Raw genomic sequence first — 17,985 nt, 5'->3', positions numbered from 1 at the left:
ACGAGAGCGAGGGCCACTCCGCCAGCATCGCCGAGTACCTGCAGCGCGGAGACACGGCCATCATTTACCCAGAGGCCCCGGAGGAGGTGACGCGGCTGGGCACGCCGGAGGCCAGCGGTCAAGATGAAAATGGTAAAAACGCTTAATAGTTCAGAGCAAATAAAAGACAAAATCCTTTTAAACCTGCTTTATACGGCGGTGCCGCATGCTGAAAATAGCACACCTACAAGCTGATGTTTTGTGGGCATTAGAATGTTGCAGAGAAACATTGCAGCGTTCTAAATTACCCTTAAGGCTCAAGTCACCAGGCAGCACTTTGACTTATGCACAGGGAAACTTCAGTGACATTTCACCCATTGACACATGGCCGATTGGCCCATATGGGCCAGCGATGCTCCCCGACCGCCCTAGACCTATTAGCATTGCAACATTATTTGTTTCCGACCATTTTACTGGATCTAGACACTAGAGTCAGCCCACTAGGTTAAAGTTGACACATCCAGAACACCTACCAAGAAAGCAATATTACAGTATACAGTATATTATAAAAGAAGTGGCTTGAATGGGGATTCATGAGGTGTTGCAAATTCACAAATGCACAGCCACTGACGTGTGTTTCTCACTAAAGCCCGGCCTCTGTGCATCTGTGCAAATACACTCCATCTTATTGTGCACTTCATCTTATTGTGCCCCGGCCTCCACCCCCCTTTTCTGTCCGCAAGCATGCTTCTTATACCTTACATTCAACACAGGAAATAGACTTTTCACTGCTCATTATATTCCGCAGCTAATACACTTTACGTTTGCAGTTCTCATGCGGGTCTATTTCTGTTTATTATGGCCAAAGGGAAAAGTGAACCCTGAGGGGCCATGCATGCACAGACACAGACACAAATGCACAGCACTTCTTCTTCTTCTTCCCGGGTTACACACCGCAGACAGGCCGGGCTCGCTGCCCATTAGGGCTCCATTAGCTGACCCCTGCTGACCCTCTGGTCCTCCCCCCCCCCCCCCCCCCTGTGCAGACCTGCCACCTGGCACTCCAGATGATTTTGCCCAGCTCCTGACCTGCCCCTACTGCGACCGCGGCTACAAGCGCCTGACGTCACTGAAGGAACACATCAAGTATCGCCACGAGAAGAACGAGGAGAGCAGCGTGGCCTGCCCCCTGTGCTCCGAGACCTTTCCCCACCGCACACATCTGGAGCGCCATATGGCCACGCACAAGCCAGGGAGAGATCAGGTACGAGTCCCGACACGGGATGATGATATTCTGTTTCTCTTTCTTTCTTTCTTTCTCCCCCCCCCTCTTCTTAATCCGCCCTTTCTTTTTTTCTCTACATTTGATCGGTGAGTTGTTTTTTTTCTTCCACCCCCCCCCCCCCACCCCTTTTTAATCAGTCCTCTCACACCGCCGGGTTGCGACATGCACCATTTCCAACACACTGCCCCTCTATTCATTTTTCTCCTTTTTCTTTTATTAAAAGAAAATAATTTCTAATTAGGATGTCTTTAATGGTTTCCTCATGGCTTCTTGGTGCGCTTGTGCGGAATTACATTATTCTCTGGAGTTAATGATTGGGTTCATTCCCCCGTAGCTGTCATTTTCTCCTGTTGTAACAACTTCAGTTTTTTGCCTCTTGTTCTCTTATTTTCACATTTCTTAACACATGGCGCCCCTATTCTGCGGCAAAATCTTTCCAAAAATGTCAACCATTTAAAAACAATATTTCTTTGAACATTTCAGGTTAAATATCAAATAATTCATATTTTTTTCCTCAACTAAATAGATTTCCCAAAACAGCAAAAAATGAGCTTGCAGATCGGCTATATTCGCATTCTGTCATACAATGAAGTAGTCTATATACGGCTTGAGTGGTTAAAAAAAAGGGAGAGTAAGACCCTGTACTGCTTGTTAGCAGCTGCATTATGTTGTTCTCCCCCAAGCTTCCGCCTACAGTGAAGCATGCGTGGGATGTGCAAGCATATTGACTTCCCCGGGCCATCTGACTTTTTACATCAGCTGTTGCTGGAACTGGAAGTGGAACAGATTTGATTAGAGACTAGCACTAATAAAGATAGTGCTAGATATATAGGCCATTTCCTATGATTTTCAAACTTTGATTTATTTTCCTTCAGAGGAGGAAAAGCCTTTTTTGTTACAAAATCTCAATTTAGCAATTGGGGGAGTTTAAGCAAAGAAATAGAAATAGTCCAAATGGACCGATGTTGCCTCTTTCCTGCCCTTCCCCATCCAAAACTCATATTAGACCATGTAAATAAGCAGTGAATCATTCAATTTTCCAATTATACTGTGATTATAATGAGATTTCCTGAGTTAAGCCTGTCAGCTTCGGACCTCAAATTTGCCTGAGCTCACCGTAACAGAAGCAGTAAGTTGCTTTAGCCCCCCTTCACCCCCCTTCACCTGACCCCCCCCCCCCTTTCCTCTCCTTCTTGCTGCCTTAAACAGGAGCAGATGGTCTTTTCCCCCAGCGATCTGGAGTATCATAATCCCCAAATGACTTTAAGTGCTTGTTTATTTGTGTACTTCCTCCCTAGTTAAATAGTTAAAGGAAGACCGAGCTGAGGTCATGTGACTACCTTGTGCCTAATTTATGCTCCGAGGTCTTGCAAATGGCAACGTATATGCATCGTGTGACGAAAATAGCCAATTTGCAAACTCACAATGCATTGCGGACGCAACACAGTTGTACGCAGAAAGGCATAACTCAGGCTTCGGTGCATCCAAGTGCAAGGACCTTAGCTGAGAGGCACACACAGATTTTCTGTGAATTCAGACAGAATTGTCTTCCAGCATATTTTTATTTTGACCCTGTATACTAAGAAGAAATGAGTCGTTGTTGTTGTTGTTTTTTTCTCTACTTTTCCCTGGAAGATTTTTGACCTACACATTTTATCATAAAATAAATCCATATTCCAGTTTCTAGCTCACTTCGCATGCATAACATTCACAATCACTGCAGCCTATGCTAAATAAGCTAAGAAGGGATTTTTGATTTTGTTTGTTTAACCACTCGACGTGAACATCACCTCCCACTCTAAACTTTTTTCACATTTGCTTGAGGGACTCTGTTGCCCTTTTCAATGTTGTCTTGTTTGTTTATCTCTACTTATTTGAAATGCAAATGGAGGAAATGCACCTACACTAAAGTGTTACCTTTGAACAAAGTCAACCCACACGGTTTTTCAGAATGCCACGATGAATGGGTTGCTTTATCAGTTAGATTACGGAATTTAGATGCAAAATCAAGCTCATATTTTGGGGGCTTTTGTGCGTATGGTACTGGGGCTGAATTATACAATACGCATGTAAATGTAACTCATTATATTCTATTCAGTGTGAATACCTTGTAATCTCCACCACTGTCTGTTAAGAAACTCCTACTCTTTTCTTGATCGGGTTGTGCTGATATGAAAAGTCCTGTAAAGTACATGTATTATTTACCCATTATTTATTTATTTTTGAAATGTTTCTTCTTCACAGCCTCAGCTACTGAACGAGGGTGCCGGCAACCGCAAGTTCAAATGCACCGAGTGTGGGAAAGCTTTCAAATACAAGCATCACCTGAAGGAACACCTCCGCATTCACAGTGGTGGGTATTATTAAAAGGACTAGTGGGACAGCCTCTGTCTCCGTTTCAGAATGTATTCAAATGACAGAACCCCATGAACAGTAAAATTGATAGTGTTCCCTTTTGGCCTCTGTCTGTAAATGACTCATTCCATTTTAGAATAGCTCACTAGACCTTGTTTCGTAACTGACTAATTCAGCCATATGGATGGAGCCATAGCTCATCAAGCTGAGAGCTGAATGGAAATGGAATAGAAATAGAAATGTTCACACGTGATGATTGGCTCTTGTGCTCTCGTCAGGTTTCTTAAGCTCCAATTAACTATACATGATTTTGTCTTTGTCCTTTTAACTTTTTACTTACTTATTACAACGTTTCCCCTTGTAGTAATGAACTAATCCTGTTTCATTACATATAATTCATACCAAATCATTCTGGTATAATTAATGTTATTTAATGTCATTACCATATCGACATGGTACATTAAATGGTGCACATTTCATTTACAAAAAGCTCGAGTAACACTGCATATTTTCTGTTTTCAGGTGAGAAGCCATACGAGTGCTCCAACTGTAAGAAGCGATTCTCCCACTCTGGATCCTACAGTTCCCACATCAGCAGCAAGAAATGCATCGGCCTGATCGCCGTCAATGGACGGGTGCGCAACGGAAACAGTGCCAAGCCTGGCTCCTCCCCTAACTCCACCACTTCCTCCCCCGGCAGCCCGGCTCTGGCCCAGCTCCGCCACAAACTGGAGAACGGGCGGCCACTGGGCTCTCAAGACCAACAGAGTCACCTCGACATCAAAGCAGAGCCGATGGATTTCAATGACTACCGGCTACTGATGGCTTCGCAGCATGGCTTTGGGGGACCAGGGGTTTACATGAACGGAGCTGGGCGCGGGGGAAGCCCCCATGGAATCCACAGCTCTTCCCAAAGCCCCCTGCAGCACCTGGGAGGCATGGGGCTCGACCTCCCCTTGCTCGGCTACCCAGGCTCTCTGAACAATCTGAGCGAAGTGCAGAAGGTCCTCCAGATCGTGGACAATACAGTCTGCAGGCAGAAGATGGATGGGAACCCAGAGGAGATCTCTAAGCTCAGGGCCTATATGAAGGAACTAGGAGCCCAGATGGAGGAGCAGAAGCTGGCACTCTCCTCCTCGCGGGCTGGCTTCCAGGTGGCCGGACATGGCAGCCCCACCAAGAGCATCATTGACTACACGCTGGAGAAGGTCAACGAAGCGAGGAGCCTGATCGATGACCACAAGAGGCAAATGGACATTAAGAAAGAGAAGCCAAACCACTCTGTTGATTTCGGTAGCGAGGATAAGTCCCACGACGGACAGGCCCAGTTCTTGCCCTTCTCTTGCCAGTTCTGCAAGGAGACGTTCCCTGGGCCCATCCCGCTGCACCAACATGAGCGTTACCTGTGTAAGATGAACGAGGAGATCAAGGCGGTCCTGCAGCCCACTGAGAGTGTTGCTGCTAGCCGCAGAGAGCAGCAGGCCACCCTGCTCTCAAATGCTTTGTCAGAGAGGGGCTCCACCAGCCCCATCAACCCCTTCAAGGACCATGTATCGGTGCTCAAGGCTTACTTTGCCATGAACACCGAGCCCAACTCAGAGGAGCTTCTGAAGATTTCCATTGCTGTGGGCCTCCCTCAAGAGTTTGTCAAGGAGTGGTTTTCCCAGTGGAAGAACCATAACAGCCATGGAAACAATCTGAGGAAAAGGTCACCTCTTCACGACCGCAGTGTCCATGACATCAACCACAGCCTGAACCGGTCACCCATGTCTTCTTTGGCACATCAGGCCATGTTAATCTCTGCCACAGATTTACACGGAGGCTCTGCCAACGGTGACGTCTCCCACAGACTTTCAAAGGCCAACCAGTTTACAGCCAACAGGCAGACAGGGGACAAACCACTAGACCCCATGGACCACTTGAGGAGCAGCACTCCATCACCCCTCAACCTCTCCTCGACTTCTTCGAAAAACTCACAGAGTAGCTCTTACACTCCAAACAGCCTAGCCTCAGAGGATGCCCATGGGGATAGCCCGTTGGATCTGTCCCTGCCAAAACACATGTCACACAGCAAGGGCATCTCTGTGGGAGAGAAGCGGCCCAGACCCAACGGTTTTATGGTCGAGCGCAATGGGGAGGCTCCGACAAGGGAACAGGGGCCACTGTCCTTGGTCAACATCAAGAAAGAGTACCACAGCGCTGACGGCCACAATGGAGGAAACAGTGGTCATCATCATCATCTGGAGAAGAGCACCAGTCCCATTTTCGGGATCAACCCCTTCACCGGTGGTCACATGTACACCTCCCTGCCGCCCCACGGGGCCTTCCCTCCCCCAGCGTTTATGACAGCCCAGGCCAGCATCCCAGGCCTCAGGCCCTACCCAGGCCTGGACCCCATGAGCTTCCTGCCACACATGGCCTATACTTATGCCACCGGGGCAGCCACATTCGCTGAAATGCAACAGAGGAGAAAGTACCAACGGAAACCAGGTTTCCAGGTGAGGCATTCAATGTGAAATCACCTTTTCTGCCTTTATTGATAGATTAACAGTAGGCGGACAGGAAATGGGGAGAGAGATGGGGTTGACACCCAGAAAAGGTTGTTGGGATCGGAGGGCGAACCCGTGACACACTGTCAGGCTGGATTGCCATGTGGCCTAGATGCCCAGACAGCTACGCCAGCTGCCAGAGCAAAAACTAAAAAAACATTTTTTTAAACATTTATTTCTTCAGTTTCTACAACCATTAAAACCAACAATTATTTTCTCTATGATTCGAGAATTCAAAGAAGACTGTTTTGTCTCGAGATAATCCAATTAGCCGTGTTTACACTGTGGCTGTGTATTATACATGTAATCACAGTGAAACTCCACAACACAAGAATTTAAAATGTCCCATATGTTACCTTGTTTTTGTCTTCTTGTGGCTCAAGGAGACTTACCCACCCAGGTGGGGCCCACTAAGCTCTGTCCAGACTAGGGATCATAGAGGTGGTGGAGGTAGAGGAGGAGGAGGAGGATGAGGAGGGGTAGAGGCAGTAGGTGTAGGGTTGCAACACTTCATTGAATTTATTGATTTAACATCATGTATAAAATGATCGATATTGGAGGACAATTTTAAATTGCTTTTGTTATTTGTTCTTTATTTATTTTTGTACATATATTGGAAGCATTTCATTGTAGGCAAAAGGTTTCGAACATTTTCAAAATTGGCAGATTGAAACGCTTACAACATGTTGCATCACAATGCAAAGTTTGTAGGTTGGCTTTTTTGTTTTGTTTTGGGGGAGCAGCTTTTATTCTTGATTATTCAATTAATAATAATAATAATAATAATCTGCAATAAAATGCTGGCTAGTCATAGCCCTATATACAGTAGTGTGTTCCAGGGTGTGGAGGAGAGGAGGTGACAGGTGTGGATTATTTTTGACTCATCTTCTTGTCCCACGCAGGGGGAACTACTGGACGGCACCGCAGACTATCTGTCAGGCCTGGAGGACCTGACAGACGCCGACTCACTCCTCTCGCGGAAGAAGATTAAGAAGACAGAAAGTGGTATGTACGCGTGTGACTTGTGCGACAAAACATTCCAGAAGACCAGTTCCCTCCTAAGACACAAATATGAGCACACAGGTATATAACATTTGGACACTTCTTTTTTACCCCACCCCCTATGCTTTTATGCCCTTCTCCTCTTCCTCATATTTTTTGTCTTCGGAGCGATCTTTTTTTCTTCTTCACTTTTCCATTTTTTCTTTCTTTTTTGTCACTTAGCACCCCCTCTTGTAGTTCTTATAGTTTTATCCTTTTCTTTCTTTCTTTCTTTCTTTCTTTCTTTCTTTCTTTCTTTCTTTCCTTTTGTTATCTGTATTCCAAACCATGGCCTTTAACATGTTTCTTTCTTTTCAACAGGGGGTAGGGATCTTTTTTAGTATGTAAAGGATTTACATTTACATTCAGCAACACAAATACAAATACCATTCATACTGTGTCTCAATGTGTGTGTGCGTACGTACGTGCGTGCGTGCGTGTGTGTGTGTGTGTGTGTGTGTGTGTGTGTGTGTGTGTGTGTGTGTGTGTGTGTGTATGTGTGTGTGTTTGTGTGTGTGTGTGTGTGTGTGTGCACAATGCACATGCATGTGCGTGTGTGTGTAAGAGGAGGGGTCAGAGAGACACATGCTTGTGTGCATCTGCGTGTCTGTTGCTGTGTCGGTGTGTTTGTACATGTTTTGAGTGTCACCGGGTAACAGATGTCAAGAAGAAAAGGGGGGAAAAGTTTCAGATAGGAGAGAGTTGTGTTTCCCCCTTCGGTTTAAGCATGACCTGGACATAAATAGGCCGTCTTCCAGGTAAACCGAACTCTGAACTTTACACCATAAAGCGAGCACATTGGAACAAGAAGCGCGGCAGCCCAGCAGCATACCTTTTAAGTGGTGCGGATAGGTTTACACCATTGACTCTCAGGGCATTCGTCAGGATGCCAGGTCTACCACGGGAGACACATCCATCCCATTAATTAATTTGCCTCTGTGACATATCTGGGTCTTCTTCTTTTACAAAAGTAAAAATGGATAAAATAGCTAAATCTCCTCAAACTATGTGACCTCCTCTCCCTCAGTGGTTCTCAACCTGTGGGTCGGGACCCCCACATCCATCCCATGTTTTATGATTCTGTGGAACCGGGTCAAACTAGATGCAACTCATACAATTCCAAGTGCTTCTCAGGTGGGGGTTCAAATATGATTATTTTGGTGGGTCCCCAGTTCAAATATGATTATTTTGGGGGGGTCCCCAGTTCAAATATGATTATTGTGGGGGGTCACCAGGTCAAATATGATTTTTTTGGGGGGGGTTGCGGCCTGAAAATGTTGAGAAGTACTGCTCTGTTTCACCAGGTTGCATCATGCCTCGCTCATATCTCCCTGTCATGCAGTGCAGGAGCGCTCCACCAGGAATCCACCGTCTCATTTATTTTTGCCCCTCCGTGGGGGTGTCAGGGAGGGAGAGAGGGTGAGGGTGGGGGGCAGTTTAAGTATGCCAACTATGGAAGATGTTGCCGGCATTCCAAGGCTATTTGTGGATAGGAATTGCCTGTGTGTGTGTGTGTGTGTGTGTGTGTGTGTGTGTGTGTGTGTGTGTGTGTGTGTGTGTGTGTGTGTGTGTGTGTGTGTGTGTGTGTGTGTGTGTGTGTGTGTGTGTGTGTGTGTGTGTGTGTGTGTGTGTGTGTGTGTGTGTGTCTGAGTCTTGGCCTGTACCGTGCGCCCACATGCGGGGAGGTGTGCATGTGTGTACGCACATTCCAGTGCGTGGCTGTCTGGAATCCTGCATGTGTGTGTGTGTGTGTGTGTGACTATTGGCATTTCACATGGCGTGGAAGGCGTTTGTGCATGTGTGCGTGGGATGTGCGCTTTGGAAAGGGTGTCACACACAGGCCTATTGGTTTGGCATGAGACAAGTCCCATCCTGCTTGTCAGAATTCAGATGGAATAGATTTCCGGTAGTGCAGACTAGAGTAGTAGTAAATCCAGGTGGCGGGGCTGTGCATTGTGTGTATGCGTGTCACTATATGGATAATGTGTATCTCTGTGTGTGTATGAGAGACTGTCGTGTGTATTGTGTGTGTCTACTGTAGCTTGTGTCTGAGTGTATAAGGGGAGGGGGGGGGGCATTTACGGGTGTGAAAAGCCTCCCACAAATACATTCGTCATACTATCGTGTGAAGGGTGGCCTGATCTGAGTCGATTTTAATTCGGTCGATGATGTCATGAAAACACACCGTCCGTAAGGCCAGACTGCTTCAGTTTCACCTTTCCTGGTGCTCGTGGCATCTGATCTCTCTGGCTTAGCTTGCCACGGTCGCAGACGACCACATAAAGTAATGCGGGCCTCGCGTTTCCAAGGGCCTTCCACCTAAGCAGCTGCTGAAATTAGCTTCAAGATGTTCATGTTAAGCTTACAGTAGGTCATCTTTATTCTGCAGTAAGATTCAGTGTGATTTCAGAGGACACACGTGGGGTCCGGTTCACAATCCCACTGTGATTCATTTCTTAAGCTGATCTCGTCCTGTAAATTCCACTTCATCATAGATGGGAATGGAGTCTTTATAAAAATAATTACTACTTTCAACCTGGCATCCCTATTGTTGAATTTAAAAATAATATTGGTTAAAATGGTAAAACAAAATGGCAAAAAAAAGCTATTAAAAATAGCACAAAATAATAAACAATCTAGATGGTCTGTTTTCGCTATTTATTGTACAATGAAGTATAAGGGTTTATGTGGTTAACTCATGACATGTGTTTTTGCACGCAACACACACTCAACACACACTCAACACACACTCAACATACACTGAGGTACAAACTGCATGTGTGTTGTACTGTAGAACGCATAGACTCACTGTAAAAGCATGTTTCTGTGTGTTGCTATTGTGCCTCCAGTGTGGAGTCACCAGAGTAACGCCTCCCCTCACCCCTTGTGTCTCCGCAGGAAAGCGACCCCACCAGTGCCAGATCTGCAAGAAGGCCTTCAAACACAAGCACCATCTCATCGAGCACTCGCGCCTGCACTCGGGCGAGAAGCCCTACCAGTGCGACAAGTGCGGCAAGCGCTTCTCCCACTCGGGCTCTTACTCGCAGCACATGAACCACCGCTACTCGTACTGCAAGCGGGAGGCCGAGGAGCGGGAGGCGGCCGAGAGGGAGGCGCGGGACAAGGGCCCCCTGGAGCCCACCGAGCTGCTGATGAGGCGGGCCTACCTGCAGGGCCTGGCGCCCATGGGCTACTCAGACCCAGAGGACCAGCAGGAGGACGGGGGCGGTACCATCCTGCGGGACGGCACGGAGGGAGGGGTGAGAGGGCGAGAGAGGGACGTGGACGAGGCGTACGAGGACGTGACAGACAGACGGGAGGAAGGTTTCCGGGGAGGAGAGGACGAGGAAGAGGACGAGGGTGACAGCAGGAGCCTAGTGGGCACGCAGATGGACTCCACGAGGGACGAGGAGGACGACGACGGGAAGGATATGGTGCACTCCATGGATGAGAGTTCAAGAGAAGGGAAAACAGACGGAAAATCGGACCAGGAGGAAGCGGACTGAGTCAAAGAAGTAACACTTGAGAGAGAGAGAGAGAGAGAGAAAGAGAGAGAGAGAGAGAGAGAGAGAGAGAGAGAGAGAGATAGAAAGATAGAGAGAGAGAGAGAGAGAGAGAGAGAGAGAGAGAGAGAGAGGGGAAAACAAAGCTTTCAGCAAATATTTGTCATGTTGGTTTGTTTCATTTCCTTTTTTTCATTCTTCCAGCAAACATGAAACTCACTCTGTTTCAGAAAGACAAAACTGAAGGGCTCGATCGTACGAGAGCTCTAGGTTTTTTGTTTTTGTTTTTTGAAAGATTGTAAAGATGGACTCAAGATGCAATGTGGAGACTGCCAACATCAGAGTCGTGAGAACAAGCTGGGTGGGATTGTTTAAAAATCCACATTATGCAAAAAGTAAAAAAAAAAGAAAAAAGTAAAAAAAAGAAAGAAGTAATAATGATTATCATTATAATTAAATGAAATGAAGCTGTTTTTAATGTACAGTATTATTAAGGCCTAAAAGCTGTGTGGTGCTATAATGTTCTTCTTAACCTTTCTGTGTTTCATTGTGTTCAAACCCCAAACCAGGAAATTGCACTCTGCCCCCTTAATCACTACAAAAACACTTTTGAAAAAAGAGAGAGAGAGCGAGAGAGAGTGAGAAAAAAATAAAAGCCTATGGATATTTATACCGTGCTTGAAGACACGGTAGCACTCTGTCAGTGTTGTATTTTGTCTGCCCACTTTTACTGTGATGTCCTTGGTTGTTTTTTTTACCCTCTTTTTTGCAAGGCAAACTAACCACACAATTTTGGGCCTCACAAACAATTTCTTTATGTGAAGGAACTTTAAACCTGTGTGATTTTAATATGTCATTGTGAGTCTTAAAAAAGTTAAAAGAAAAAAATAGAAAAAATGGACCGGAAGAGAGTGAAAGAAAGAGTGAAGGGGCGAAATATCGAAATATGAAGGGCTCCGTTGTTTAAAGCGAGCGAGCCTTTGTGTGTTTTATTTTCTCAAGAGAAAGCCTTATATGCAAACCTTTTCACCTGTGCGTTTCTGCAAGTGCCATCCTTGTACAGTGTAAATCAGAGTTTGACCTGTGTTATCTTTGCTCTGGCTCCAGTATTAAAATGAATATTTCACCTTGTTTTTGAAGTACCTATGTCAGTATTAGCATAGATAGACAGCAGTTTGTTAGTTTACATATGTTTGTGCAATTCTCTGTATTTTTTCCATGACCTTTTTTTGTCAGTATTACTTTTTTGTTTTTTGTTTTTTTTCGTTGTTGATTTTTCCAACATAAATTTCATTTTGTTCTTATTTTAAGATTACCATTTTATTTATGTGACTCATTTTATATTTCCTAATTTTATTTATTTCATACTGTAGTGTACAGTATTATAGTTCCTCAACAAATAGATATATTTTAGTAAAAAGGATTCTGTCATTGACTATTGGAGCAAATTATGAATAGAGAGCGTCTATGGTATTTGGACATTTTAATTTTTTTTTCCTTTTTTGTTTTGTTTTTTATTTCCTTTCAACTACTGGAAATTCTAAATTTGGGGAACTTTTGATACGATATTGTGAAAACACTGTATTTTTGAGAGTTGAAAAAAAATCCACTTTATTCATCCCACTGACGAGGTGAAGAGGGACTGTTGATGATGAAATTCCTGAATTGTCTGAAGTATTATTGAATTTTTAATTTCTCTTGGAAATGACCATGCTCGAATAAATGTAGCCAAAATTAAATTTTAATAAAAGCTGTGTTATTCCTCTTGTACCTGCTCCTTCTACAGTCACTGTACCGCTATCTCACGAACCATATTAATCATGGAGTCAAAAATGTGGGCAAATTCCCCAAAGTTTTCTCACGTTGTGAGCCTAGAGCTATCTTAGCTATTTGTTGTACTACGAAGCACATATAGCACTTAAAGGAGTAGTTCACCCAAAACATGACTCATGTTCTATCAATTACACACCCCATGTGACCTTGAATTCAGCCACCCTGTCGTCAAATTATTGGCTCAAGAATGTGACAAAAAACAAAAACAATCTCCATGAATTCAAGGCTTCATGGGGTGTGTAATTTTATAGAAAATCCGTCGTTTTTTGGGTGAACTACTCCTTTAAGTGGTCAAACAGGTCAAAACAATCATGGACATCTAGCCATCAACACTGACCCTGTCGCTGTTTTTAGCTTTCTCGTGTTACCGTCAGATTGCATTTCAGTAAGCTCATCACTGACTTTGCAGTTCGCACATCTAAATCCATAGCAAATGAGAGCATCGCTATTTCATAATTACCGAAGGCTATGGCCACTAGACTGTAGCTGATTTCAATATGCCATTATACTTTCATGTCACCTTTGAAGTTCCTGCATGTTATCCAATGCACCATGGGTATAAAAAAAACGTTATTTATTATATAACGTTGCTGTCAAGCAGAAACCCGACAGCAACGATGATAAGTTATATAGTTTTCTATAGGCTATTGTAAGTTAACATAAGGAGAACATCATGTAGCCTATGTTTACTGACAGTCTTTCTGTCGTTGACTTGATAATATTGTCACACTTCTTCAAACAGAGACTCAAATTCTCTCATTCAGCAAAAACAGAACCCACTTTTATCTCCTGATCAAGGAGTGGTTCTCAAAGTGGGGTCCGGGAACCCCTGAGAGATTTCCAGGTGTCCCCACCAAAATTATATACAATCAGTTCAACCAGTTTTCAGCTGGGGGTCTGTGACTAAATACAGTAAATTGTCCTTTTTGATTGATTGAATACTTTATTAAGAGTTTTCAAAAAGTACAGTTGTACAGAACATACAATAATGCTAAAAGGGATAACACAAAAAGCCTTGAGGTCTTGTTTCTATTGTGGTCTTGTGTATTCAATTCCTCAAGACATATAAAGGCATATTATACAAGACATGAACATGTTTCAGAACCACACTGTCTTTGAGGGAGAGCATTTTAACGAGCTTGTACAAACTGCATGCTTAATTCAGGGGAAAGTGTAATTAAAACAACGCCTTGTTTTACCACGAGGACTTTTGCAGCTTTTTCACATCTCACCATAGATGTCATTTATAGCAGCCTTTACATTTATCTAATTGTTTGTGTTAAAGTTTTTGCCATCAGATGTGGACTTTTACTCCATAGGGCCCAGATTGCATTGGAGCCTGGTGTGGTAGAATTTATAGTTACTTTAGCTCTTTGAAGTTTGGAAACATTTGCCTGCCTGAGCTAAAATAGCAGTAGCAGCAGACAGTCAAACTGGCCATGAACTGTTTGCACAGGATCTCAGAAGAATTAGCCATGACCTTGCTAATTTAACACGCATAATGAATGCAAATACAAGCAGGTGAAAAGTTCAGTGTTACAACATGCAATCACTCACTCGCACGTACATACGCACGCACTCACGCGCGCGCGCACACACACACTCACACGCACGCACACACACACACACACACACACACACAAACAAACACAAGCCGCTCTAGAGTAGTGAATAACGTTCTTCACATAATACAAAGCAACAATAAACTAACAAATTGTTTAATTCAAAGTAGATGATCGAGCTAGAAATTGGGGGCTTCTTACTCTGCTGCTTTGCACGGCAGTTGTGACGCAACGACGCAGGACGTTCTAGATCTGACTGAACGTCCTGAATGATTGACAAAAGATGACAATCATGACAGACATGAAAACATTTCAAGGAATTCAACATTCATTGTCCACATTTCAGATAACGTGTTCACCCCCCCCCCCCACAAATAAAATAAAATAAAATAAAATAAAATAAAATAAAATAAAATAAAATAAAATAAAATAAAATAAAATTAAATAAAATTAAATAAAATAAAATAAAATAAAATAAAATAAAATAAAATAAAATAAAATAAAATAAAATAAAATAAAATAAAATAAAATAAAATAAAATAAAATAAAATAAAATAAAATTAAATAAAATTAAATAAAATTAAATTAAATTAAATAAAATTAAATAAAATAAAATAAAATAAAATAAAATAAAATAAAATAAAATAAAATAAAATAAAATAAAATAAAATAAAATAAAATAAAATAAAATAAAATAAAATAAAATAAAATAAAATAAAATAAAATAAAATAAAATAAAATAAAAATTATCTGGATTTTCTCTTCGAGGTCTTGATTGATTGATTGATTGATTGATTTATTAACAGTTTGCAGAATTACAGTACATTTGAAGTACAACTCAATAATACAAAAACTGTTAACTGTGAGTGGACGACACCATAAAGCTTTATACTTGTTTACAATAGGGCCCACCATTCTATTTTAAGTCATTATTATCTCACATAATGGTTTCATAATGTAAAACTAAAAATACAAATAACTTTGCCTAACAACCGACTACTAGCCAATCACAGCGCGACGTCCCTCCAGAGCATGGGATGTATGTAGACAATCCCTTTCCTGTCGAGCAGCAGAAGAAGAAAGCAGGAACCAGGAAGAGGTGAGTGTCGTTTTAAATTCATTCGGCAGGCACGTGGAACTGGAAAATAGACGATCTACAAGCACACAACGCGTCGTGGATGCAACGTTTGTGAGCTTGTAGATCGGCTATATTCGGCGCGCTGCACCGCAGTGCGACGAAGCATAAACTAGGCAGCCAACACGCTGTTTTTCCACATGATACAAACAACACCCATGCAGTCTGTCGCTTATTATAACCAGCATTCATGGAAGAAAAGCAGTTATGAAGTGTCTGGGGATTTGCGTTTTACCTGCACCATATATCAAGTGAGCGGTGAGCGAGCATTTAAGTCACCACAGCAGCCAAATAAAATAAATAATATTAGTCCTTGAACTTTACTTAAAGTAAAGTGCAATTGCACCCTGTCGAGACTATCTTTACAACTACGTCACGTTATCCAAGGAGTTTATTCCCTAAACCTGGATTGTTTTCTACTCGCTGTCTAATTAGATCTCAGAATCCAGAATGTTATTAGAATGCATGTAGAATTGTCTGTCTATAGACCTTTTCACACAATATATGTATAGAGATAGATTTCTTTATTTTTGTATCATGCACCAAAGGCGCCCAGCCCACATGGGCTTACAGGACACACCATATCATTGCATTCAATATTGCATTGTGTATAAGTACACAACCAGTAAGATGCCCGAGGGCACACATCCGCCTGGGTGACATTGATTGATTGAAATCTTTATTAACAGTTTGCAGAATTACAGTACATTTCAAGCACAAACTCAATACAAAGACTGTTAACTGTGAGTGGACGACCCAATTAAGCCTTACACTTGTTTACAACAGGGTCCACATTGTTCAATTCATCAAAACATTTAGAGACAAACAAATAGACACTTCTATGTAGTTAAAGAACAGAACAGGAATTCATCATATAGGAAGCGAAAAGGGAAAAAAAGTATATATACAGTGAGGGGAACAGGGGGATAAAATAAAAGAAAACGAAAGACAGAGTGTAGGGCGCCTGCACACAACACCATGTGTTGATGCCATGTGTGCATATGTGCAGGCACCCAACACCACGTCCATACAAAAACATAGTACAATCCATAGTACAAAGACAGAGTGTAGGGCGCCTGCACACAACACCATGCGTTGATGCCATGTGTGCATATGTGCAGGCACCCAACACCACGTCCATACAAAAACATAGTACAATCCAGATACAAATTCAGCTTTTACAGAGGCCAGTTTCGAATTGCAGCCATCCGTAGGTGCCCTTTGAGAGCAGTTTTGAAGGAGCCAAGGGATTCACATGTCTTAATGACTGTTGGTAGGGCGTTCCACATTTTGGTCGCATAGGAGCGAAAAGAATTTAGTCCCTTGTTTGTGCCGAATCTGGGTTGTACATGGTTTGTTGCACTCCCTCTGGTGTTGTGGGTGTGGACTTCGTTTACATTAAGGAAGTATTTAGACAGGTACATGGGTATCTTGGTGGTGTATCTAATCTTGTGGACCAGACCCATTGCAAGATGCTGTACTCTGTCGTCGACCCTAAGCCATCCCAGCCTGTCAAAGTGGGCAGGGGTGAGGTGGGTTCGGGGGGTGAGGCCAAGTAGGAGCCTGACCAGTTTGTTTTGGGAGGTCTGGAGCCTTGTTTTAAGGGCCTTTGAGGTGCTGTGGTACCAGGAGGTGGATGCATAGTCAAAGAAACCTTGTACAAGGGCTCCTGTTAAGGTCTTCAAGGTGTTTTTGTCGACCAGTGAGGAGATCCTGTAGAGGAATCTTGTTCTTTGATTGACTTTTTTGATTACGTTGGTGGCCATCTTATCACCGGAGAGATTGGCCTCCAGGATGGAACCTAGGACAGCAGACTGCTGGGCGAGTGCTGGTGCTTTGGCATGGGGGGTAAGATCTTAATTTTTGGTCCTGTTGAGAACTCTAGTTTTCTCCGGCTGCCGGGCACAGCTGCACTAATAACTGTAGGGCAGGCCTGTCTAGAGTTTAATTGGACAGGTATCAGTCAAAATGGAGACATCGAAGAGGAAGGATGAATGGTGAAGGATCAACATATGGAATGTCAGAACAGGTCAGTTCCATATATGGACTAGATCTGTCATCTAAGATGTAGAGTAGAGTTGCTGGCCATGGAATATCGATGATCCCTGATGATGTCAAGTGATGTTGCGTGCTCCATCCTGATGTCACGTGCTCTCTCACCCCGACCAACACACTGACGGGAAATGCACGATTCCATAACAATAAGTGTCCAGAAGGATACAGGATTATTTTGCCCACACAGGTCTGCGCCATTTTGAAATAGGGCTAAACTGTCAGCTGAAACCAATGGGAACCGGTGAAGAAGTTGTCAAAAGTCGTTTTTTCGGTGAAAATTCCTAGTTTTCGTTAGTTTCATTAAACTGTTGTTTTTTCGACTTTTCCCTTTTTAAATGTCAGCTGACTACTTTGAAGGGCTTTCTTGCTTATTATGTAATGTAAAGTATACATGATGTCAACATGCACAGTACATCATCATCACCAGACTTAATTCTAATATCTATCCTCTAAACTTTGTGTTTATGCCACAAAACAACTTGATATACGGATATTGTAGAAATTGTACAAATATTGGACCTTGATTGTCGAATGTTTAAACCATGTATATACATTTTTAATGTATTATTAACGCGAGAACAATATTGCTTCCATTATATCATGCTAACTTTCCAGGAATAGAAAGAAAGCCTGTAGTATCTATTAGCTTTGAATTCCACATTGAAGATGTCACTGGTAGGCAGGTCTC

At 43.1% G+C, this 17,985-nt stretch overlaps 1 protein-coding gene across 3 annotated transcripts in view; it reads left to right on the top strand.

The window, feature by feature from the left end:
- The window catches only part of zeb2a (zinc finger E-box binding homeobox 2a), a 68,079-nt gene extending 55,599 nt beyond the window's left edge, over window positions 1-12,480 (top strand). For 2 of the 3 annotated variants that reach the window (XM_080785822.1, XM_080785824.1), the window contains exons 5-10: window positions 1-132; window positions 1,026-1,243; window positions 3,509-3,617; window positions 4,142-6,117; window positions 7,071-7,251; window positions 10,108-12,480. The exon at window positions 1-132 is cut by the window's left edge and continues 57 nt beyond it. In XM_080785822.1, the coding sequence (XP_080641948.1) occupies window positions 1-132; window positions 1,026-1,243; window positions 3,509-3,617; window positions 4,142-6,117; window positions 7,071-7,251; window positions 10,108-10,715 (3,224 nt within the window). In that variant the 3' untranslated portion in view covers window positions 10,716-12,480. The remainder of the gene's footprint in view (window positions 133-1,025; window positions 1,244-3,508; window positions 3,618-4,141; window positions 6,118-7,070; window positions 7,252-10,107) is intronic. The other variant, XM_080785823.1, reaches the window with a different exon arrangement.
- Window positions 12,481-17,985: the final 5,505 nt, after the last annotated feature.

This window comes from Protomyctophum bolini (assembly GCF_963924005.1).
Source record: "Protomyctophum bolini genome assembly, chromosome: 16".
NCBI classification, from domain to species: domain Eukaryota; kingdom Metazoa; phylum Chordata; class Actinopteri; order Myctophiformes; family Myctophidae; genus Protomyctophum; species Protomyctophum bolini.
This window is presented reverse-complemented; position numbering and strand designations above follow the sequence as displayed.